Below are 23,712 nucleotides of genomic sequence, written 5' to 3'. Positions count from 1 at the left end.
AGGCTTGGCTAGACTAGAATGCAGTGGATATATATATGTAGGAGACTGTGTGTGTGTGTGTGTGTATATATATATATATATATATATTATGAACTGCAGATCACTGAATCACCTGCCTGCCTGAAGTATATTAGAAACAGTACACCAGGAACGGACCACAGTGAGATCTAGCTAAACTGTATGCAGTGGATATATATATACTAGACTGACTGTGTGTATGTATGTATGTATGTATGTATATGTCAATATATATATATATATATGTATGAAATAGACTGTAGCTAACTAAATAATCTGCCTGCCTGCTCAATCTAAATGACACTCTCTCTCCGTCCACGCCGGCAACAACACACTACACGAGGCTGATGTGCAGTTAGCCTTATATAGTGTGGGCATGGACTTAGTCCCCCTGAGCCATGATTGGCGAAAGGCACCCTGCCTTTGGCCAATTATGGCTCTCTTAGCTAAGGGCGCTGTGGTTGGACAAAGCATGCAGGTCATGGTGCATGTTCTGGCCAATCATCATGCAGCGCTCCCGCAGTGCATTATGGGCCGTTATGCGCCACTCAAATTTGGCAAATAATTTTTGGTTTTCGACCAACGGAGCGAACAGCCAATGTTCGAGTTGAACTCATGTTCGACCCGAACAGAAAGCTTATCCTTAATCCTAAATATAGAACCATTTATCCTACTGTCCATCTAGAGCCTCTGGTTTATATATATATGAAATACACTGGTTTATAGACCTGATACATCCTTAATATAGAACCATTTATCCAACTGTCCATCTGGAGTTGCTGGTTTGTAGACACAAAATAAATATAGAGATGGAGATCTTTTCCTATTATATTGAGCAGAACATGGAGACAGGAAGAGTGTGATTGTACAGACACAGGAAGTGATACTACAGCTGGAGAGGAAGTGATGTCAGGTGCAGACAGGAACTGATAGATGCACAGGAAGTGATGTAGGGGGTCTAATAAAGGAAGTCCTTGGTGAGAGGTGAGTTGTGAGGCAGGAAATAAGGAGAATACGTTGTTAGATTTGGCAGCAGAAGAGGTAATCGCATTATAATTTATTTAGAAGGACACAAGGATCTCTACACGGACATCATGATGAACAATCAGCCGCCCCTCACATCACCGGGTAAGAGGAGACTTTATTGTAAAGGAGAGAGCAGTACGGAGGGTCCACCTAGATCCCCCATCATCTGATAAACACATAGAAACAATGTATTCAGTCAGTGTGTGTGTTTCCTACAGATGGGTCCAGTAATGGGAGCCCACCAGAGAGATGTCCCCGTCCTCTGTATTCCCGGGATTCCACACAGGAAGATCACACCATCCCCCACCATCATCAGGTAGGTGGGACTGAGCAATTAGAACTCAAATACATTGTAGAATTCTACACTTCGAAATAGCATTCTTCTATTTCATCTCTTGTTTATTTTTACAAATACGTTCTATCATATTTACACTTTAGGCTGAAGAACTGAAAGACATCAAATTTGAGGTTAAAGTAGAAAAAGAAGAGAAGTTTGGGGATCAGCAGTCTATGGAGGAGGGAGGCCCTCTGTATTCCCGGGATTCCACACAGGAAGATAACACCATCCCCCACCATCATCAGGTAGATAGGACTGAGCAATTAGAACACAAAGACGTTTGTAGAATTCTAAGCTTTTGAGATAACATTCTTCTATGGCATTGCTTGTTTACCTTACAAATCTGTATTTTCATATCTGTGCTTTAGGTTGAAGAATTGAAAGACATGAAAGTTGAGGTTGAAGTGGAAAAAGAAAAGACGTTTGGAGCTCAACAGTCTATGATAGAGGGTGGTCCTCTGTATTCCCGGGATTCCACACAGGAAGTTCACACCATCCCTCACCATCATCAGGTAGGTGGGGTTGGGCATCTAGATGTCCTAGACCTAAATATATACATTCTAAGCCATGAGATGATATTATTCTGTGTAGTCTCTTGTTTTGTTGAAGGGCAGCCTTTCTTACCCACAACCCCCATTCCCGTTTCTAGCTCCTTTGAGCGTCCCTACATTTTTTTTCACCCTCCATTTTTATTTTTTAATGTACATACCTTTCCTCTGTGGGTCTCAAGCCCAGCCAAATGTCATTGCGGGTCATCTTCCTCCTTGTTTTGTACTTTTATATCTGCCTTGAGTTGACTAATAGATGTTTTTCTATTATTTTTGGTGTAGGGTGAAGGACAGATTAAGATTAAATCTGAGGTTAAAGAAGAAGTAGAGACGTATGTGGGGGGTGATCAGCCGTCCATGGAGGAGGTTGGGATGATTATGAAAAGTGAACAGGAAGAAATTTCTCTACCTATTGACACAGGTAAGCAACAGACACTATGGAAAAACAGGTCAAAGTCTCATTTTACTTCTGAATATAAGGATTGTCGTTTAAGAAAACATTTTAGATAATTATCAGATCTTCACATCATCCTATAGGCAGGTTTAAATATGTGTTTGCCTACTAAAGGGTTAATGTGTGGTGTGGTAAGAGTTACCACTTGGTGCTGTGATGTTCCTTCCCCTGCATGTGTCACTTCCTGATTCTGAATCAGACCACATGATCTGTCTATGTATGGGTGGTGATCAGTGAGGACGCTGTAAAGAACTGAACTGGATGGTGGAGTTTCCCCTTAGTGGGACCCCTGGATGGGTTCCAAGAAGGGTTGGGAAAAGAGGTGGGCTGGAGGTATGGCTGCCCTGGGTGCAATGGTTTACTGTAGGGATGGGGGCACCTTCCTTCTGTTACAAGGCTGACAGGAGTAGTGATAGCGACGGTGATTGACAAGGGAGCGACTGATCGAGCGCCATCATATGTAAAGCAAGATCGAGGAGGGTGGGAAGGGGATATAGTGTTAGTTCAGCTTTACAGTTCTTCTGTAGAGCTGATTGAACCCTTTACTAAACTATGGCACTAAGGGCTCATTTACACTTGCTTCTGCTTCAACATGCTTTTTTGATGCTTTGGTGATGCTTCATTGATGCTTCAGTGACGTTTCAGTGTTGCTTCGGTGATGCTTCAAAGATCCTTAAGTGGTGCTTTGGTGATGCTTCAAGTGAGCTTTATCATAGACTTCTATAGAGGCTTTGAAGGTGCTTTGAAGCACCACTAAAGCGACATGGAGTATAATTTTTGAAGCAAAGCAAGGTGTAAACAGGACTGTGAGCTCACCATTTTATTTAGTGACGGGAGCTTTTGACTGCCGTTCAGAGAGCTTTAAAGAGGAAGTAAACCCATCAGGGTTTACTTCCTCTTTGATTCCCTGCAAAGGTAAAGCATAATGGACTACTATGCATCGCATAGTAGTCCATTATGTGTCACTTACCTGACACAGGAGCCAGCGAAGTCACCACTGTCCCCTGTAGTCCGCCGCATCCATCTTGGTGGGTCTCGCTGCTCCGGCGCTCTCATTCGTCGGAGCCGCGATGACGTCACTCCTGCGCATGCGCACGGGAGCCGCCACTCGCGGCATTTCGCCGTTACCTGCGGCGCGCTCAGTGCGCCCACGCGCCGCTGTCTATGGCACATGCGCCGTAGACAGCGGTGCCTGTCTTTGGGCAAATATCTCCTAAACCGTGTAGGTTTAGGAGATATTTCTTGGACCTACAGGTAAGCCTTAATCTAGGCTTACCTGTAGGTCAAAGTGGTTTGTAAGGGTTTACAACCACTTTCAGGGCTTGTTTACACTTTCTTCAAAACAGACTTTTTTTTTTTTTTTTAAAGCTCTCTTAACGCCAGTCAAAGCTCCTGTCGCTAAATAACATGGTTGGCTTACAGTCCTGTTTACACCTTGCTTTTGCTTTGGCTTCGGTTCAAAAATGATACCCCATGTCCCTTTAGTGGTGCTTCAAAGCCTCCATAGAAGTCTATGACAACGCTCGCTTGAACACCTGCAGCTTTTAAGAGACTTTAATTCAGCTTTAGCTTTGCTTTGTTTTGGAGAAAATACAGGTATGAAATATCCACACACACACACAGGGCATCTGCCAAACTTCAATAAAGCTTAAAAAGATCATCACCGAAACATCACTGAAGCACCACCAAAGCATCAAAAACGCATCATAAAAAAAATTGTACCCCGTGTCGCTTTAGTGGTGCTTCAAAGCATCTTCAAAGCCTCCTTAGAAGTCTATGACAAAGCTCACCTGAAGCACCACTGAAGCATCATCAAGGCTCCACCAAAGCTTCATTGAAGCACCACTGAAGCATCATCAAGGCACCACCAAAGCTTCATTGAAGCACCACTGAAGCATCATCAAGGCACCACCAAAGCTTCATTGAAGCACCACTGAAGCATCATCAAGGCACCACCAAAGCTTCATTGAAGCACCACTGAAGCATCATCAAGGCACCACCAAGGCTTCATTGAAGCACCACTGAAGCATCAAAAACACAAGCATGTTGAAGCAGTAGGCGCTTTGTGTGTTGAAGCTGAAGCAAGAGCAAACTAACCTAACAGCTTGGGTTGTTGCCGCACTTATGGAGCCACCCCAGGACAGCAGCATTGAAAATCTGGGGCAGGGTTTTGTTTTTTGTTTTTTTCCATATTTTGATGTTACAGTTGTACCCAGTTCCATGCCAGAGCTCTGTGAAAGTGTTGAATGTTAGACCAAATGACTTTTTTTTTCTTTCTGACTCAGCTTGGAGTCCATATATGATCTGCAAACTCTTCATCATATAAAATCCGGCCAATCCAATGTAGTAACAATCTACTAACGCGTTTTGGATAATGAAGACTCAGTCATAGCTATTTATTAGGGCCGTTACTGATTAAAATTTTCGTGTTCGATTAATCGATTTTTTTTTTTTATTGATTAATCGACTAATTTTCAATGAATTATAACGCACATACAGATCCAACTACTTTTAGCTGATCTCCTTGCATTGCAACTCTGTATTAGTCAGTGGTAAATGTGGTATACACTATATACAATCACCCGACACCAGTTTGTTTCCACAATCCATGACTTAACTTCACGGTTCACACAAATACGTTTTAAATTCAAACTGTAGCACTGATGTAAGTAATTTTTATTTTAATTTTTTTTCCCACAGTAGCGTTACAATCCCTCCACCTCCGGTCTAACTAATCACTCTCACCTTATGGCATGGACCCCTGTGCAAACAGGTGGTCATGCAGGCGGGTATCAAAAGGGTTAACACGGACCATAAACTTCTCTCACGTCTCCTTAGATCTCAGCAAGGATGCCAGGTCATGGGTAGAAAGAAAAGATTGAAGTGCTCACCGCTTAAGTATAAGATTTAATTCTTGTATTCAAAACACAAACTACTCACATAAAGATGATAAAAACACAGCGTGTAAAGCCGACAATCGTGTTAGTTCCGTAGGGCAGCAGCGGGTGACGTCAAGCTTAGCTCCTCCCCCGTATGCGTTACGTTCAATCAGAACTTCAACGTCACTGGTCTCCTCCCCCTTCCCCTTCCCTTTGTTAGCAGATGGAGACACTTGGGAAAGGGGGGAGGAGTCCAGTGGCGTCACTGTCTGTGACGTCACCAGAACTCCCTGAAGAACTCCCTGAAGTCGGCAGAGAGGTGAGTACCGATCAAAAGAATTTTGATTGATCACAAAAATTAATTGATTAATCGAGGAATTAATCTTTAATTTCCACAGCCCTACTATTTATTATTATAGAATTAGCAGATGATATATGGACTCGGTGTGAAGACTTTTCTGATTGATTTTGGAGGGAGAACAGGAGCCCAGCTGTGAGATCGGCATTTCCACTTATTCCACCGACGGGGAGGAGGAGCTAAAACTCCACTTATTTGTCATCTACTGAGATTTATTCTATTTTTTTACTTCTTTCCAACAGATGGATGTGATGTCAGGAATTCCTCGGAGAGACGTCTTCTATTATCTGCTGATTGTAAGTCAGAAGATAATGTCATCACACAGGATCCTCCAGGAGGAAATCCAAATACACAAAATATACATCACAGACCTTCCTGTCCGGAGACATCAATGGATCCCTCTGATCAGGGGGAATCTTCTCATCAATCACATACTATGATTGGAAATATCCATGTAAGATCTCACACTGCAGATCCATCAACAGATCCTTCTAATCCCGAGGAATCTTCCTCATCCCGCCGAGGTAGAAATCCATTCTCATGTTCAGAGTGCGGGAAATCTTTCAATAAGAAAGCAAATTTTATTCAGCACCAGAGAGTTCACACGGGTGAGCGTCCCTTTTCATGTTCAGAGTGCGGGAAATCTTTCACTCAGAAAGGAAACCTTATGCAACATCAGAAATTTCACACGGGTGAGCGTCCCTATCCCTGTTCAGAGTGCGGGAAATCTTTTCATAAGAAAGATAATCTTATTAGGCACCAAAAAATTCACACAGGTGAGCGTCTCTATTCATGTTCAGATTGCGGGCAATGTTTCACTAAGAAGAGACCACTTCTTCAGCACCAGAAAATTCACCTGTGTGAGCGTCCCTTTTCATGTTTAAAGTGCGGGAAATCTTTCACTCAGAAAAATAACCTTTGGAGACATCAGAAATATCACACAGGTGAGCGTCCCTATACATGCTCAGAGTGTGGAAAATCTTTCACTTGGAAAGGAGATCTGGTTGAACATCAGAGATGTCACACAGGTGAGCGCCCGTATTCATGTTCAGAGTGCGGGAAATCTTATGCTCGAAAAGGATATCTTGTTGATCACCAAAAAATTCACACGGGTGAGAGTACTTATTCATGTTCAGAGTGCGGGAAATGTTTCAATAAGAAAATAAATTTTATTCAGCACCAGAGAATTCACACGGGTGAGCGTCCCTTTTCATGCTCAGAGTGCGGGAAATCTTTCAGAAAACAAGATCATCTTGTTAGACACCAGAGAATTCACACAGGTGAGCGCCCTTATGCTTGTTCAGAGTGCGGGAAATCTTTCACTAACCAGGCAGTCCTTGTCAATCATCAAAGGACTCACACGAATGAGCGTCCTTATTCATGTTTAGAATGTGAGAAATCTTTCACTCGTAAAGAAAGCCTTAATGCACACCAGAGATTTCACACTGGTGAGCGTCCTTTTTCATGTTCAGAGTGTGCGAAATCTTTCACTCGAAAAGGAGAACTTGATGCGCATCAAATAATTCACACAGGTGAGCGTCCTTATTCATGTTCAGAGTGCGGGAAATCTTTCACCCGGAAAGGAGACCTTGTTAAACATCAGAGTATTCACACAGACGAGCATCCTTTTTCATGTTCAGAGTGCGGGAAATCTTTCACTCAGAAAGAAATCCTTGATGCACACCAGAGATTTCACACGGGTGAGCGTCCTTATTCATGTTCAGAGTGCGGAAAATCTTTCACTTGGAAAGGAGTCCTTGTTAGACATCATAGAATACACTCAGGTGAACGTCCTTATTCATGTTCAGGGTGTGGGAAATCTTTCACTCGTAAAGGAGACCTTGTTAGACATAAGAGAGTTCACGCAGGTGAGAGTCTTTATTCGTGTTCAGAGTGTGGGAAATGTTTCACTCAGAAAGGAACACTTGTGAAACATTGATTAATAATTCACATGGATGAGTGTCTTTAGACATTTTCAGAGTGCAGGAAATCTTTTACTCATAAAGAATGCCTCGGTGAACATCAGGGGAGCATCCTTTTTCATGTTCAGAGTGTGGGAAATTTTTCACTAAGAAAGGCAACCTTGTGCAGCACCAGAGAATTCATATTGGTGAGCTTTCCTCAGGGATATTAAACTAAGCCTGTAATACTTACCTGCTCTGTGTAATGCACTGTGTTTTGCACAAAGCAGCCCCGATCCTCCTCTCCTTAGGCACCCCGCTGGCGCTCCTGGCCCCTCCCACCTTCCAAGTACCCTCAGAGTAAAAAGCTTGCTATGGGGTCACCCAAGTGGGCTTGTTCTTGAGCTGTGGTTCTGCGAAGTTCATTCAGGCTGTTGGAGAATGTAGTGTGGATGGTGGAGGAGATCTGTTGGAGAATGTAGTGTGGATGGTGGAGGGGAGATCTGTCGGAGAATGTAGTGTGGATGGTGGAGGAGAGCTGTCAGAGAATGTAGTGTGGATGGTGGATGAGATCTGTCGGAGAATGTAGTGTGGATGGGGGAGGAGAGCTGTCGGAGAATGTAGTGTGGATGGTGGGAGTAGATCTGTCGGAGAATGTAGTGTGGATGGTGGGAGGAGATCTGTCGGAGAATGTAGTGTGGATGGTGGAGGAGATCTGTCAGAGAATGTAGTGTGGATGGTGGATGGGATCTGTCGGAGAATGTAGTGTGGATGGTGGAGGAGAGCTGTCAGAGAATGTAGTGTGGATGGTGGATGAGATCTGTCGGAGAATGTAGTGTGGATGGTGGAGGAGAGCTGTCGGAGAATGTAGTGTGGATGGTGGGAGGAGATCTGTCGGAGAATGTAGTGTGGAGGAGATCTGTCGGAGAATGTAGTGTGGATGGTGGAGGAGATCTGTCGGAGAATGTAGTGTGGATGGTGGGAGGAGATCTGTTGGAGAATGTAGTGTGGATGTGGAGGAGAGCTGTCGGAGAATGTAGTGTGGATGGTGGAGGAGAGCTGTCGGAGAATGTAGTGTGGATGGTGGGAGGAGAGCTGTCGGAGAATGTAGTGTGGATGGTGGAGGAGAGCTGTCGGAGAATGTAGTGTGGATGGTGGAGGAGATCTGTCGGAGAATGTAGTGTGGATGGTGGGGGTAGATCTGTCGGAGAATGTAGCGTGGAGGAGATCTGTCGGAGAATGTAGTGTGGATGGTGGGGGGAGATCTGTCGGAGAATGTAGTGTGGATGGTGGGGGGAGATCTGTTGGAGAATGTAGCGTGGATGGTGGAGGAGATCTGTCTGAGAATGTAGTGTGGATGGTGGAGGAGAGCTGTCGGAGAATGTAGTGTGGATGGTGGAGGAGAGCTGTCGGAGAATGTAGTGTGGATGGTCAGCAAGTGGTTCAGCTGTTCAGACCAGTGGATCTCTGCCTTCACCTTGATCAACATCACAGAGACATCTCCTGCGTTCCCGTTTAAAGATTTGCTTTGCTGACATCCCTTCTGGCTCCAGATCCTGCTTTCTGTTCCACATTGATCCCTGACTTCTGGCTTGGCTGACTATCTGTTTAGGTTAGTGAAATTTTCCTATGTTTTGACTACGTTTGTTCTTTTTATTTTTATTATTAAACAAGTGTGATCTAACTGTACTTCTGTCTCGGTCTGAGTTCGTGGTTTCTGACAGCTAAGTAGTATAGGACCGTATGGTTCCAGATCAGTGGGGTTTTTGAGTAGTCGCAATACTAATTTGTGCCTATTTTTCCCCCAAACAAAAGGTTTGAGAATTGATTGCATCTACGATTTTAAAATATTTCAGTGGTAGATATACAGGGGAGTGCCATAATATATATATTTTTGGAAGGAGTACCATTTTAATGAGGTTGATGTGACCTAGTACCCCAAGAGAAAGGCGTGCCCATATTTGTGGGCAAACAGTGGTTCCACATTTAGAGAGACATAATCGATCTGTGACCTAGTTCCGCTCATCCCCAGGTATCTGATACTATTGACTCGCTGTAGGGGTAATTGGGTCTGTTGTTCACTTTGGGGAGTAAGATCAAGTGGGAGAATTTGGAACTTATCCAAGTTGATCTGGAGTCTGGAAAATGAGCCAAACTGGTCAGTTGTTCATAGGGCCTCAGCCAGAGAGGGACCTGAGTCCGCTAGATAAAGTAGTGTGTCGTCAGTGTACATGCTTAATTTCTTTCTTCTAGATCGCCTATGCATAAGCCCTGTATCGATGGGTTGCATCTAATAGATATTGCTAGAGGTGCTGTGGCCAAGGCATATAGTAGGGGGGATAGAGGGCAGCCCTGTCTGGTGCCTCTGGATTAAAGGTTTTTGACCTAGCTGTTACTCTGGCTACTGGGGCCTGTTATAGTAAGTGGATCCAACTAAGAAATTTTTGGCCAAAGCCATATTGTGCCAGGCATTTCCACAAGTAGTTCCACTCTACTGAGTCGAATGCCATGACCGTGTCAAACATTACTACTACCCTCTCTCCAACATTATCGTGATGTGCTTGCATGTTTATGAACAGTTTTCGGAGATTTAATGAGGTGTACCTGCCTGGCAAGAAGACGGCCTGGTCTAAAGTAAATTATTAAATGGCCGCCGTGTAGGGCACGAGGGATAGGGCCACCACTGCTGCTCGCCTCTGACATAGCTGAATGCTTGCTGAAAATTGAGCCAGGGATAGCGCTCTGATGGCCGTGGTGCTCCGGTAGCAATGCGGGGCCAGGATCTGGCTGGAGAGTGATGGGGAGGTCCACTGGGGTGTAGCAAGTTGGCCACCACTTACGGGTTGGGGCCTGGGGATTGTCTGTAGGCCGGCGTTCAGTAGTGGCATTGAGTGGGCTGTATGGAGTGGAGAGCGAGAGGGGTGTTGCACAGTACATGGAGCGATCCAGGAGACAGCAATTCCAGGATGCAGTGCTGGTCCGAAGGCTGGGAGAAGCAAGATTGCAGTGGGCCTCCGGGAGTAGGCCGAAGCCGCAGACTTTCCTAGATGGTGCAGCCGTGTGGGAGAGCGCCGCTCTGTTCGGGCCACCGTTCAGTCGGAAGCCTGTGGTGTCGAGGCAGGGTCCTCAGGGGGATTTCCCAGGCGGATGGAGGAGATAGCGGAGCACAGGATTAATTAATAAATTGACGGACCTCAGGTCACACACATCCTACTCCATCCTTTTACAGCTACAGTACTTGGGAAAGAGGATTAGGCTCAAATTTCAGCAGTGAGTGTTGGGAGAAAGCATTTACTCTCTCTCATAAAATTTTTGTTGGTGGTACAACCCAGAAAAAGACCACCTAAATTTGTATGCGTTGGTAGAGATGTCCTTCACCATATCAATCCAACTTTGCCTAACATATGCTGGAGATGCCATAATTCAATGGGCTAGACTCGACCAGAATGATTTACAGTGATGTCAAATGTGTAAGTTTACTTTTGAAGGGATAGGAACGATATTAAATAAATGAGTCCTGTGTATATTGGTAACCATTTTAGAATATTGTTAAAAATTCATATATATACAAAATTACTACGTGTATTTTGTAAATTTGTGCATCAATTTCACTTTGTTTGTCATTCTTTTGCCATAAATAAAAAGAGGGTTGGGTCTCCGATTCTTCCTGTATTGAATTGTATTGTAACCAGTGGTGGCCGGTCCACAAGGGGTGCAGGGGGGCTGCCCAACCCCAGCCCGCACAATCCGCCCTCTAGCCTACTTGTGTGTGTGAGTGTGTGTGTGTGGCTGCGCGCTGTGCTGGGCACTGGACCAACAGGTCCGTCACCCCCTCACAAGCACGTGAACAGAGCCTCATCCAAACAGTACAGGAGACTGAAGACCCAGAACCCGAAAAGAAGACCAGATCCACAAAGCTGCAGCGCCGGGCACCAGGTGAAACCAGACTACTGGAGAGTTCCACCCGTAAAGTGAGTGCAGACCTGGAGGGGCTCGCCCAGACCCCCCCCCCCCCCCAAAATCCTCCAGCACCATCTGCCACGCATATTGAGCAAGCTCTGGCCAGTGGTCCATCCTCAAGACCCAGTAACCCTGTGGAAGTTCTTGTGGAAAGGTCTCCAAGTCTGATCTTGCCCCTAGATATTCCCGCACCATGGAATTCAGACGCTGGCGATGCTTTCTGGAACCGATCAGACCTGGGTGCTAAGGACTGAAGAATTGCCTGAAGGCATTGGTCAGCCGGCCACCTTCCCCACAGCTCTTTCTGTGACTGAACAAAGCCTCAGCAACACGTTGTCCAGCACCAGGAAATTGTAACCTGCAGGCTCTGGAAACGCATTGCACAAACCTTTCTGCACGGCCTCCCGAAGATGTTTCATCCTCTGCTCCCTCTGCAAAGGCTGGATAAGTTCTGGAACTTTACCCTTGTAACGTGGATCAAGAAGGGTTTCCAGCCAGTAATGATCCCTCTCCTTTAGGGATGAACTCCGGCACGTTCATACACTCCACGTGCAGAGCCCACCAGGAAGTTAACATGGCGCTGTGCTAATCACAGGCAGTGAGACATTTCCCGATCTCTGCAGCCACACATCGACAAATGTCTCACTGCCTGCGATTAGTGCTGCGCTGACTTCCTGGCGGGCTCTGCACGTGGAGTGTGCGAACACACCCCCCGGAGCTCATCCTTACTCTCCTTGATACCACAAATCCTAGGGTCCTTTCGCAGGCTTCGCAGGATCAGGGAGGCCATGCAGCATAGGTTTGCAGAGGCATTCGATCCTGAGTCCTCTGAGTCACTAAGGATCATATGATCCTCAACCACCTCCTCCCAGCCACATACAACTCCATGGCTTTTTGGGGACTGCAAATGATCCCTTGAAGACTGCTGCTGATGTTGAGTGTTATCCTCCACCTACATGCTGACACAATCCTCCTCCTTCTCTTCTTCTTCCTGTGTGATCGGCGGGCCTGCAGGAATACTAGTATCTGGACAAAGGGGGCCTTGAGAGGTAAGGAAGTCCTCCTCTTCCTCCCGCTGTTCTGCCTCAAATGCCCTTTTTTATGATAGTGCTGGTGTTTGTATGTTTCCGTGAGACTCTATCTTGTGGCACAGCAATCAAACCATATTTTAGAGGGACAAGGAAACCTGGGTTTTGTTTAACCACGCACATTAAGCCCCTCCCACTGTAAGGCGTTTGAACACACCCACTTTTGCGGCAGTGCACGTAGCATGCCATTGGTCGCTTTCTCCCTCGAGAAAGATTGTCCCTCATTCTGAAGTTCAAAAGTTGGGAGGTATGTAGGTGTCCTGTCCGAAAGCCGCTACCCATCACAATATGTAACGGATGTGACGTTCCATTGCGTCCATCTTGGTACACCCGCACTCATCCGCAGTAAGCCTACAGTCTGAAGTCACCAAGCGGATTATCTTTTTACACCCACTGAAGTTTTGCATTTCACACTTAGTTTTACCAGTAACTGAGCTTATATAGTGAAGTACAGTATTTGTAACAGAACACAGCTGCTTTTAAAAAATCAACATCAAAACAGTTTGATGGATTTCTAAATAATGTATTTCACTATGTAAGGTCAGTTTACTGGTAAATGTAGGTGTGAAATGCAAGACTCTGGTGGGTGTAAAAAAAAAAATATCTGCTTGGCGACTTCACACTGTAGCCATACTGTGGATGACTGTGGGTGTACCAAGATGGCCGCAACACAACATCACTTTGGTTTCACTTTCTGATGGGTAGCAGTGTTTCATCAGATTAGGCGACTGGTCAGAATGTGTAACGGAAGTGACATTTTGTGGGCCACCATCTTGCTACCCGCACTCCACCATAGTAAGGATACACTGAGAAGGCGGCAAGCAGATATCTTGTTACACCCACCGGAGTTTTGCATTTTACACTTAGTTTTTTTCTATCCATACGTTTTTTATTTTATCAAAAGAGAACATAACAATTAAGATTGTTGCAAATGGTACATATCATTGTAATGAAAAAAACATTATAAAGGCATATAAAATAGGCTTTGTTCAAATCTTGATGGCCCAATCCAGCTTACCCCAAATGGGTTCATGCTGTATTTTTAACAGTAAACTGAGTTTATATAGTGAAATACAGTACTTATCCAATTCTATTTTTATTTTCAATTATTATAAAGCATTACATACAATTAAACAATATTCAAACATATGTATTAATTACATGCATAATAATCACATTTATTATTTTATTTCCTCTACCCTCCCTCCCCCTCCCTCCCCAGGAGGAAAAAAAAAAAAAAAAAATAAAAAAAAATAAAAGAACACCAACAAAGATGAGGAAAGGGGGATATTGTATATCTAACCTCTCCCCCTCCCCCACTTCTCTCTCCTCCACGGACCCCTCCTTCCCCCCTCCCAGTTCCTTAATCTTTTACCAATTTCCTATGTTGTCTCCATGGAGTCCAAACCAAGAGGCACCTTTCATATGTATCTAATTCTTGTGCTAAGAGTATCTCCATTCTCTCTATATTATCCATTTCTAGAGCCCATTCATTTATCGTAGGCGACTGGATTGATCGCCAGTGCCGCGGTATCACAGTTCTTGCCGCAGTCAACCAGTATCCTAGTAGATTCTTTTTAACATTTTTATATGTTCTTGGTAACATAGAGAGGAGGGTGATTTGTGGTGTATTCGGGATTGCCTCCCCAGTGATTGTTGTAAATAATTGCATAAGCTTTTCCCAAAATCTAAAAATTAGGGGGCATTCCCACCATATGTGGAGCAATGTGCCCTTTTCTCTATGGCACCGCCAACATATATCCGATTTTTCTCGGTATATACGGTGAAGTGTCACTGGGCTCCAGTACCATCTTGAGAGCAGTTTGTAATTCGTCTCTTGTGCTTTAATCGACGGTGATAGACAGTGAGAAAAATTAAATGCCTTCTCCCATTCCCCAACCTCAATTTGAGCGTTGATCTCATTAACCCATTTACTTATGTATTCTGGGGGCTCCGGGTGATTTTTAATAATAAACATCTTATACAGTACTGATATAACATGATTTGGTTTTTGATCTTGTGTCAGGATAGTTTCAAGTTGTGTCAAATCTCTACCCAGAGATTTACTTGATCGTATTGTACACCAAAATGACCGCAACTGCCAAAACTCCAACATTTGCATAGGTGTTGGTCGCTGAGTAGGGAATAAATTTAATAAAGACGGAATAGTCCCCTGACATAAAATATTACTCAGTCTATAATGGGATTCCCTATTCCATATAAGAAAACTTGTCCTATTTAATGCCGGTGGAAATAAAGGGTTGCCAAATAGAGATGTCATAGGTCCTACATAAGAAGAAAGTTCCAATTTTATAGCTGTTTTGCCCCATACATTCAACACATGAGATGTGAGAGAAGGCATAGATTCTAACAGCTCACGATTTAAATTGCTATCAGACAAGTCTAACCATGGCAATGCCTTTAGATCCAATTGATTCAACCCTTGTTCTATTTTTACCCATTGTTTGGTTTCCAAACAATAAAACCAATCCACCAGTCTAGTCAGAACAGCCGAAGCATAGTAGTAGTATAGATCAGGTGCACCCGCACCTCCTTTCGTTTTTGGTAATGATAATAATTTCTTTTGTAATCTTGGTTTTTTATGTCCCCAAATAAATTTTGTAAAAGCCGATTGTAAAGTGGAAAAAAAAGATCTGGGGACACCAATTGGGATAGTTTGAAAAAAATACAAAAACCGCGGTATTATATCCATTTTTAATATATTAATTCTCCCAAACCATGAATATTGCTTAACATCATATTTTTTTAGATCTTGTAGGGTACGTTGCAGGAGAGGAACATAGTTCATTGAGTATAAATGGTTTGAGTCTGGGGTGATTTTAACACCTAAATATTTTACAGCTGTAGAGCAAATCCTAAACTTAAAATTAGCTCTCAACATTTTAACCTGTTCGGGTATGAGCGACACATTAAGGATTTCTGATTTTGATATATTTACTTTGAAATTACTCAGTTTCCCAAACCGCTGGAATTCAGACAAAACAGAAGGAATTGCAATGTGTGGATTAGTGATATAAAGTAATAAATCATCAGCAAACAAAGCCATTTTTATTTCCCTCTGTTCTATCTGAACTCCAGAAATGGAAGAGTTCTGTCTAATAGCCGTCGCTAAATATTCCATTACTATAACATAGAGTAAAGGGGATAACGGGCATCCCTGACGAGTACCATTTTGTATATTAAAACTTGTTGTTAATGAACCATTAATTTTTATTCTAGCTACCGGTTTAGTATATAATGCCATGATCTTATGGAATATATTTGACCCCAGTCCTATTTGCATTAAAGAATGTTTTAGGAAGGGCCATCCCACCCGATCAAATGCCTTTTCTGCATCAACTGAGAGAAGGCATACTGGAATTTTAGCCCTTTGTGCATAGTTCATCAACAAAAAAGTTTTAATCGTGTTATCACGTGCTTCTCTACTTTGAATAAATCCTACCTGGTCTGTATGTATTAAGCTTGGAAGCAATGGTTGAAGACGGAGTGCAATCAGTTTAGCATATATCTTTAAATCTATCCCAATCAATGATATGGGTCGGAAACTAGAACAAAGTGTCAAATCCTTTTCTGGTTTGGGAATCAGAGTTATATGAGATTCCAGAGTCTGTGTTGAAAATTGGTTCGTAAAGGAAATAGAGTTAAACACTTGAAGCATAAACGGAGCTATATGTTCTTTAAACGTCTTATAGAATTTTGATGTAAACCCGTCAGGGCCTGGACTCTTATTTGTTGGAGTATTGGCAATTACTTCTAGTAGCTCTTCAAGTGTAAATGGAGAATCCAAAGATTCCCCAGTAGCACTATCTATTGTCGGAATAGCATTCTCCCTTACATATTCCCCCATAGTATTGTCTCCAACTCCCTCATCCTCCCCTAGTGATGATGGGGTCAAATTATAGAGGGCTGAGAAGTATTCCCTAAAAGTTTGTTGAAGCTCACATGGGTCAGATGTCAATTCCCCTGATGATTTTTTTATACTTGGTATAAAGGTCTGTGGTTGACGTGGGTGTAACATATCAGCCAACATTTTCCCACACTTATTCTCAGATCTATATCTTCCCACTGCACGTCTTTGTTGGTATGAGCTCTGAGATGATTTGAATAACTGTAGTAAAGATATCCTCGTAGAGAAAATATTGGCTGATATATCTGGAGAACAGTGGGTTTTATGTCGAGTTTCCAAAGAATGGAGCTTCAATAACGTATTTTCGATAATTTTTGATTTTTCTTTTTTAAGACGAGAACCATGTTGAATAAACACCCCTCGTATTACTGCCTTTAAAGCCTCCCATTTCAAGGGTAAGGCAGTTTCATCCTGTTCATGGTCGGAGATAAAATTATCAATCGCCTCTGTAATTGCTTTATGACAGATTTGATCTTGCATAAGTGTATCATTCAAACGCCACGACCAATTAGTACCCTGAGTCTGAGGGGGTACTATTGTTAAGAATACTGGTGAATGGTCGGACCAAATAAATGACCCGATTTCTACAGAGGGGTTCCATTCCAATAACTTAGGACCAGTTAAAAAAAAGTCTATTCTACTATATGTTTTATGCGCTGAAGAAAAATATGTATAGTTACGATCTTTAGGATTTAAAGTTCGCCAGAGATCCATCAACCCATGTTCAAAAAGTTTGTTTTTAAGTGCCCGCAAACGAGAATATGAAATATTTGATCGTTGAGCTGACGTATCTAGTGAAGGGTCCAGTACTAAGTTAAAATCTCCTCCCACGATAACCGTACCTTCTGCAAAATCTGCTAGAAGGCCTAGATAACTCACAATTGCCTTAGTTTGATCACAATTTGGAATATAAAAATTTGCAATCGTGAAAATTTTATCCCACAGTCTTACAGTACTTAGTACTTAGAACTCCGTCTGACTGTTTAGATGTTGAATTTAAAAGCAGCGGCAAGCCTGCTGATCTCACAGGTTTGCTAATCGGACAGAAGTTCGCTGCTTTTTTATTTTTTTTTAACCACAAATTTTTTATTTTATCAAAAGAGAACATAAAAATTAAGATTGTTGCAAATGGTACACATCATTGTAACGAAAAAACATTGTAAAGGCAAATAAAAGAGGCTTCGTTCGAATCTCGATGGCCCAATCCTGCGTTCACTGCTTTTAAAATTCAACATGTTAAAAAGATGTCCCCTTGGCCCCTTCTCAGTGTTTCCTTACTGTGGAGGAGTGCGGGGGTGTAGCAAGATGGCGGCGACGAAACGTCACTTCCATTACCCATTCTGACGGGTCGCCTAATCTTACGAAACAATAGCTTTCTGATAGAACACAGGAAGAGATACTACAGTAGGAAAGGAAGTGATGTCAGGTGCAGACAGGAAATGATAGATGCACAGGAAGTGATGGAACAGGAAGTGATGCAGGGGTCTAAAAAGGATGTCCTGGGTGAGGGGTGAGTTGTGAGGAAGTAACGAGAAAACATTGTTGGAACTGGCAGCAGAGAAGGTAATAATATTAATTTAGAAGGACACAAGGACCTCCTGATGGACAATCAGCCGCCCCTCGCATCACCGGGTAAGAGGAGACTTTATTGTAAAGGAGAGAGCAGTACGGAGGCTCCACCTAGATCCCCCATCATCTGATAAACACATAGAAACAATGTATTCAGTCAGTGTGTGTGTTTCCTACAGATGGATCCAGTAATGGGAACCCACCAGAGAGATGCCCCCGTCCCCTGTATTCCCGGGATTCCACACAGGACGGTCACACCATCCCCCACCATCATCAGGTAGGTGGGACTGAGCAATTAGAACTCAAATTGGAAAATAAAATTATTTTATTTCATCTCTTGTTTCCTTTTATAAATCCGTTTTATCACATTTGGGGTTTAGGGTGAACAACTGAAAGACATCAAAGTTGAGGTTAAAGTAGAAAAAGAAGAGAAGTCCAGGGATCCGCAGTCTATGGAGGAGGGAGATCCTCTGTATTCCCGGGATTCCACACCGGAAGATCACACCATCCCTCACCATCATCAGGTAGGTGGGACTGAGCAATTACAACATAAAAGTATTCTAAGCTATGAGATTATATTTTTCTATTAAATCTTTTTCTCTATTTATATATTGTTCTTTCATCTTTGGGGGTTTAGGGTGAGAGATTTCCCCCTCCTCTGTATCCCTGGGATTCCACGCAGGAAGATCACTACTATGCACAACCTTATAAGGTAGGTGGATTGGAGCAACTAGAACTCAAATAGAATTCTATACTTTGAGATAACATTCTTCTATGTCATCGCTTGTTTCCTTTTACAAATCCATTCTATCATACTTGGTATTTAGGGTGAACAACTGAAAGACATCAAAGTTGAGGTTAAAGTGGAAAAAGAAGAGAAGTCCGGGGATCCGCAGTCTATGGTAGAGGATGATCCTCTGTGTTCCCGGGATTCCACACAGGAAGATCACACCATCCCCCACCATCATCAGGTAGGTGGGGCTGGGCAATTAGAACTCAAATACGTTGTAGAATTCTACTCTTTTTTTAGATAAAAATCTTTTATTTCATCTCTTGTTTCCTTTTTATAAATCCATTCTATCATATTTGGGGTTTAGAGTGAACAACTGAAAGACATCAAAGTTGAGGTTAAAGTGGAAAAAGAAGAAGAGTTGTTTGGGGATCAGCAGTCTATGGAGGAGGGTGATCCTCTGTATTCCCGGGATTCCACAGAAGAAGATCACACCATCCCCCACCATCATCAGGTAGATGGGACTGAGAAATTACAACATAAAATTATCCTAAACTATGAGATTATGTTTATTTATAAGCCATGAACTGAGGTTATTCTGTGTAGTCTCTTGCTTTACTTCTACATCTGAAGTGCAGCCTTTGTTACCCACCCCCCTATCCCTGTTTCTACCTCCTTTGAGCACCCTACATTTTTTACCCAATTTTTATTTTTTAATATACATTTCTTAATCCCAGTCACATATCATCGCAGGTCCTCTTCCTCCTTGTGTTCTTCCAACGGAGGGTGCATACTGAATGATGTGTCCTTTGTGTCTTTTATATCTGCCTTGAGTTGGCTTTAGTAGATGTTTTCCATTATTTTTGGTTCAGGGTGAAGAACAAATTAATATAAAAACTGAGGTTAAAGAAGAAGTAGAGACGTATGTAGGGGGTGATCAGCCGTCCACGGAGGAGGTCGGGATGATTATGAAAAGTGAACAGGAGGACATTTCTCTACCTATCGACACAAGTAAGTAACAGACACTATGGAGGAAACGGGTCACAGTCTCATTTTACTTATGAGTTCAAGGATTACAGTTTATGGAAAATGTTAGATAATTATCAGATCCTATCCCCACATCGTTCTGTAGGCAGGTGCTAAAAGGGTTAAATATGTGTTTGTCTGTCTAATAAAGGGTTAATGTGTGGTGTGTGAAGGGTTAACACTATTCTGAAGTGATATATGTAGAAGGAGACCAGACCTTGGGGTCTATTCGTGTATGGGGGGGGGGGGGTGGTGGGATGGGGTGATCAGTGAGGATCCTGTAATGATGTGAACTGAACTGTGAGGTGGAGTTTCTCCTTAACCAGTTTGGGGCAGAGAGAATGGTGGTGGGCGATGACAGAGGTTTTGTAAGTAAGGGTAGCTTGCACAACGTAAGGAGGTAAAAAGTGCATAAATGTAAATGAATGAAAAACGAGCTAGCTGCACACCCCTAAGTATTCGAGAGAGAATAAAAAAAGAAGAGTTCCCCTTGGGGTTTTCAGGCAGCAACAAGAAGCAGAGATAAATCCGTGAAAAGTTATATTTATTTTATTGATTCAACGGCTTATTTGCCATCATAGATTTAAAAATACAGGCTCTGGTATATAATATTATAGCATATCAGTGGATAAACAGTATATGCAGCATTTAATACAAAATAGGTTACAGGAACAATTTACAAGTACAGCAATTGCAAAATAGCACCCGGGCTGCCCCAATGCATTTCGACCTTCAGGGAGTCCGGGTCTTCTTCAGGGGGTAAAAAGCAACAAAGCCCTGGCGAAAGGAGTAGTTATGCAGTAGGAGTAGTAGCAGCAGGAGTAGTAGCTTGCACATGGCCGGGCCCCCATGTTGGGGCCCACTGCAAAACAGAACCCTCCTCTGGACCGTACCTGGAACCACGGTGTGCAACGTCTTGCTGGGTGTGGTAGTTTCCATCTTTGCCATGTGCTGGGTTGTGATCCACGCCAAGCTGGTTTGGGTCCTTTGGGTATGACTTTGTTGGTGGTACACTGGAGTTGGCACATCTGGAGTACTGATCTGCTCATAATTTCTGACTAAACACATGCTTCCTGTACTGTATGCTTCACATGACTGCATATTTTCCAGTGTCAGTTAGAAAGGCAGTGGATGGTGTTAGTAGTGTAGTGGATGGTGATAGTTAGTAAGGAAGATGATGATGTTAGCAGGGCTGTGGACAGTGTCAATTAGTAGGGCAGAGGATGAGGTCAGTCAGTAGCACAGTGATGTGTGAACAGGGGCTCACAAGAGAGAATAAACTTGCAAACATGCACAGATGGGAAGTGCGGAGTACACACTTTGCTTCTTTCTCCTGGCACGTGGATCCTGGCCAGCCGTCCTCTATCATCCATCTCATGTGATGCCAGACACAAACACCTGGGCTCTGGACATGCGTAGGGCTGCAACTAACCATTATTTTCATAATCTATTAGTAGGCTGATTTATTGTTTTGATTAATCGATTAATCCGAAAAAAAGATCCCAAAAAAAAATGAATATGGGGACCGTACTGGAGAGTAGGAGGGAGTAACCTAGTTTGGAGACCAGGCGTAGGGAGTAGGTTGGGAGGGAGTTTGGAAGAGATGAATGTGGGAGAGGAACCGGACAAGAGGGGGGTTGCGATAGAAAGGGAGTTTGTTTGGACCAGGGGCCAAACCCAAAAAGGGGAGGAGTGGGCTGGGGCAAGGGACCAGAACAAAGCGGGCTGGAGGAACCAGACCAAAGTGTGGGAAGGAGAGGTGGCGGCTCCAGACTGGAGTGTGGGAGAAAGAGGTCTGTGTATTCCTCAAACTGACACCAATGATAGGACACTATTTCCCCCCCCCCATCCCATCCCGCCCGACCGACCACCAATAATTTAGGCACTATTTCCCCAGGAACTCCAATAATGTGGGCACTATTCCCCCAGGAACACCAATGATGGGGCACTATTTCCCCCCCTTCCATGAATACCAATGATGGGGCACTATTCCCCCCCCTTCCATGAATACCAATGATGGGGCACTATTTCCCCCCCCCTTCCATGAACACCAATGATGGGGCACTATCCCCCCCAGAAACACCAATGATGGGGCACTATTTCCCCCTTCCATGAATACCAATGATGGGGCACTATTCCCCCGGAACACCAATGATGGGGCACTATTCCCCCCCCCCCCCGGAACACAAAGGATGGGACACACCTCCCCCTTCCTCACAGAAAGTTCACTCACTGTATTTAAGTAAACCATGCACTCATGGCTGCTTTTCTCCTTAACTCTCTCTTCCCCTGGAGGCAGTGGGCAGGGCTGAGAATACCCCGCTGATGTCAGCGAGGAGGAGAGAGGCAGATGTGCCAGGTCACATGAGCGCCGCTTTGAGAATACAGCAGTGCAGGTTTGTACACAGAGGATTGTACGGGACTTGGGTGGAGGCGGGACTGGCAGGGAGGAAGGTGCGTGCCGTTAACAGACCAACTAATCAATAATGAAAATCATTCTCAATGATTTTCATTATCGATTATATTGATTAATCGTTTCAGCCCTAGACATGAGAGAGGGGCTGGCCGGAATCAGCTCAGCATACCAGGCTGTTCCTTCCCTGTGCCACTCTGCAATGTGTGAGGAGCAGTCCGGGGGTCAGAAAAGCAGGATCATCAATCAACTGTCACCCTCCTGTGAATGACGGGTATATTGTGCTCAACGGGTTGCTGAACATAGCTGTACACCATATGAAAGGTCCATCTCCATTCCTCAATATGACGTCATGTTCCCAACAAATGAGGAGGAGATACTGTACATCATATGAAAGGTCCATCTCCATTCCTCAATATAATGTCATGTTCCCATGAATGAGGAGGAGATACTGTACACCATATGAAGGGTCCATCTCCATTCCTCAATATAACGTCATGTTCCCAACAAATGAGGAGGAGATACTGTACACCATATGAAAGGTCCATCTCCATTCCTCAATATAATGTCATGTTCCCATGAATGAGGAGGAGATACTGTACATCATATGAAAGGTCCATCTCCATTCCTCACTATGATGTCATGTTCCCATGAATGAGGAGGAGATACTGTACACCATATGAAAGGTCCATCTCCATTCCTCAATATAATGTCATGTTCCCATGAATGAGGAGGAGATACTGTACACCATATGAAGGGTCCATCTCCATTCCTCAATATAATGTCATGTTCCCATGAATGAGGAGGAGATACTGTACATCATATGAAAGGTCCATCTCCATTCCTCACTATGATGTCATGTTCCCATGAATGAGGAGGAGATACTGTACACCATATGAAAGGTCCATCTCCATTCCCCAATATAATGTCATGTTCCCAACAAATGAGGAGATACTGTACACCATATGAAAGGTCCATCTCCATTCCTCAATATAACGTCATGTTCCCAACAAATGAGGAGGAGATACTGTACACCATATGAAAGGTCCATCTCCATTCCTCAATATAACGTCATGTTCCCAACAAATGAGGAGGAGATACTGTACACCATATGAAAGGTCCATCTCCATTCCTCAATATAACGTCATGTTCCCAACAGATGAGGAGGAGATACTGTACACCATATGAAAGGTCCATCTCCATTCCTCAATATAACGTCATGTTCCCAACAAATGAGGAGGAGATACTGTACTCCATATGAAAGGTCCATCTCCATTCCTCAATATAACGTCATGTTCCCAACAAATGAGGAGGAGATACTGTACACCATATGAAAGGTCCATCTCCATTCCTCAATATAACGTCATGTTCCCAACAAATGAGGAGGAGATACTGTACACCATATGAAAGGTCCATCTCCATTCCTCAATATAATGTCATGTTCCCATGAATGAGGAGGAGATACTGTACATCATAT

At 43.5% G+C, this 23,712-nt stretch overlaps 2 protein-coding genes across 2 annotated transcripts in view; both read left to right on the top strand.

Moving 5' to 3' along the window:
- Window positions 1-23,712, top strand: part of LOC143955180 (uncharacterized) — a 275,659-nt gene that overhangs the window by 186,146 nt on the left and 65,801 nt on the right. Inside the window, 6 exon segments of the mRNA XM_077465272.1 lie at window positions 18,246-18,343; window positions 18,447-18,590; window positions 18,704-18,778; window positions 18,894-19,037; window positions 19,164-19,310; window positions 19,669-19,807. Of these exon segments, the coding sequence (XP_077321398.1) occupies window positions 18,246-18,343; window positions 18,447-18,590; window positions 18,704-18,778; window positions 18,894-19,037; window positions 19,164-19,310; window positions 19,669-19,807 (747 nt within the window).
- Window positions 994-9,210, top strand: LOC143955616 (uncharacterized). Its single transcript, XM_077465709.1, has 6 exons — window positions 994-1,146; window positions 1,263-1,360; window positions 1,483-1,626; window positions 1,750-1,893; window positions 2,212-2,350; window positions 5,863-9,210. Exons 1-6 carry the CDS (start codon window positions 1,113-1,115, stop codon window positions 7,557-7,559), a joined length of 2,256 nt encoding a protein of 751 aa, XP_077321835.1. The 5' UTR covers window positions 994-1,112; the 3' UTR covers window positions 7,560-9,210.

Source organism: Lithobates pipiens, unplaced genomic scaffold (assembly GCF_037356315.1).
Source record: "Lithobates pipiens isolate NorthernLeopardFrog02 unplaced genomic scaffold, aLitPip1_a1.2 Scaffold_35, whole genome shotgun sequence".
In the NCBI taxonomy this organism is placed as follows: Eukaryota; Metazoa; Chordata; class Amphibia; order Anura; family Ranidae; genus Lithobates; species Lithobates pipiens.
The sequence above is the reverse complement of the archived record's forward strand: the minus strand, read 5'-3'. Positions and strand labels throughout refer to the sequence as shown.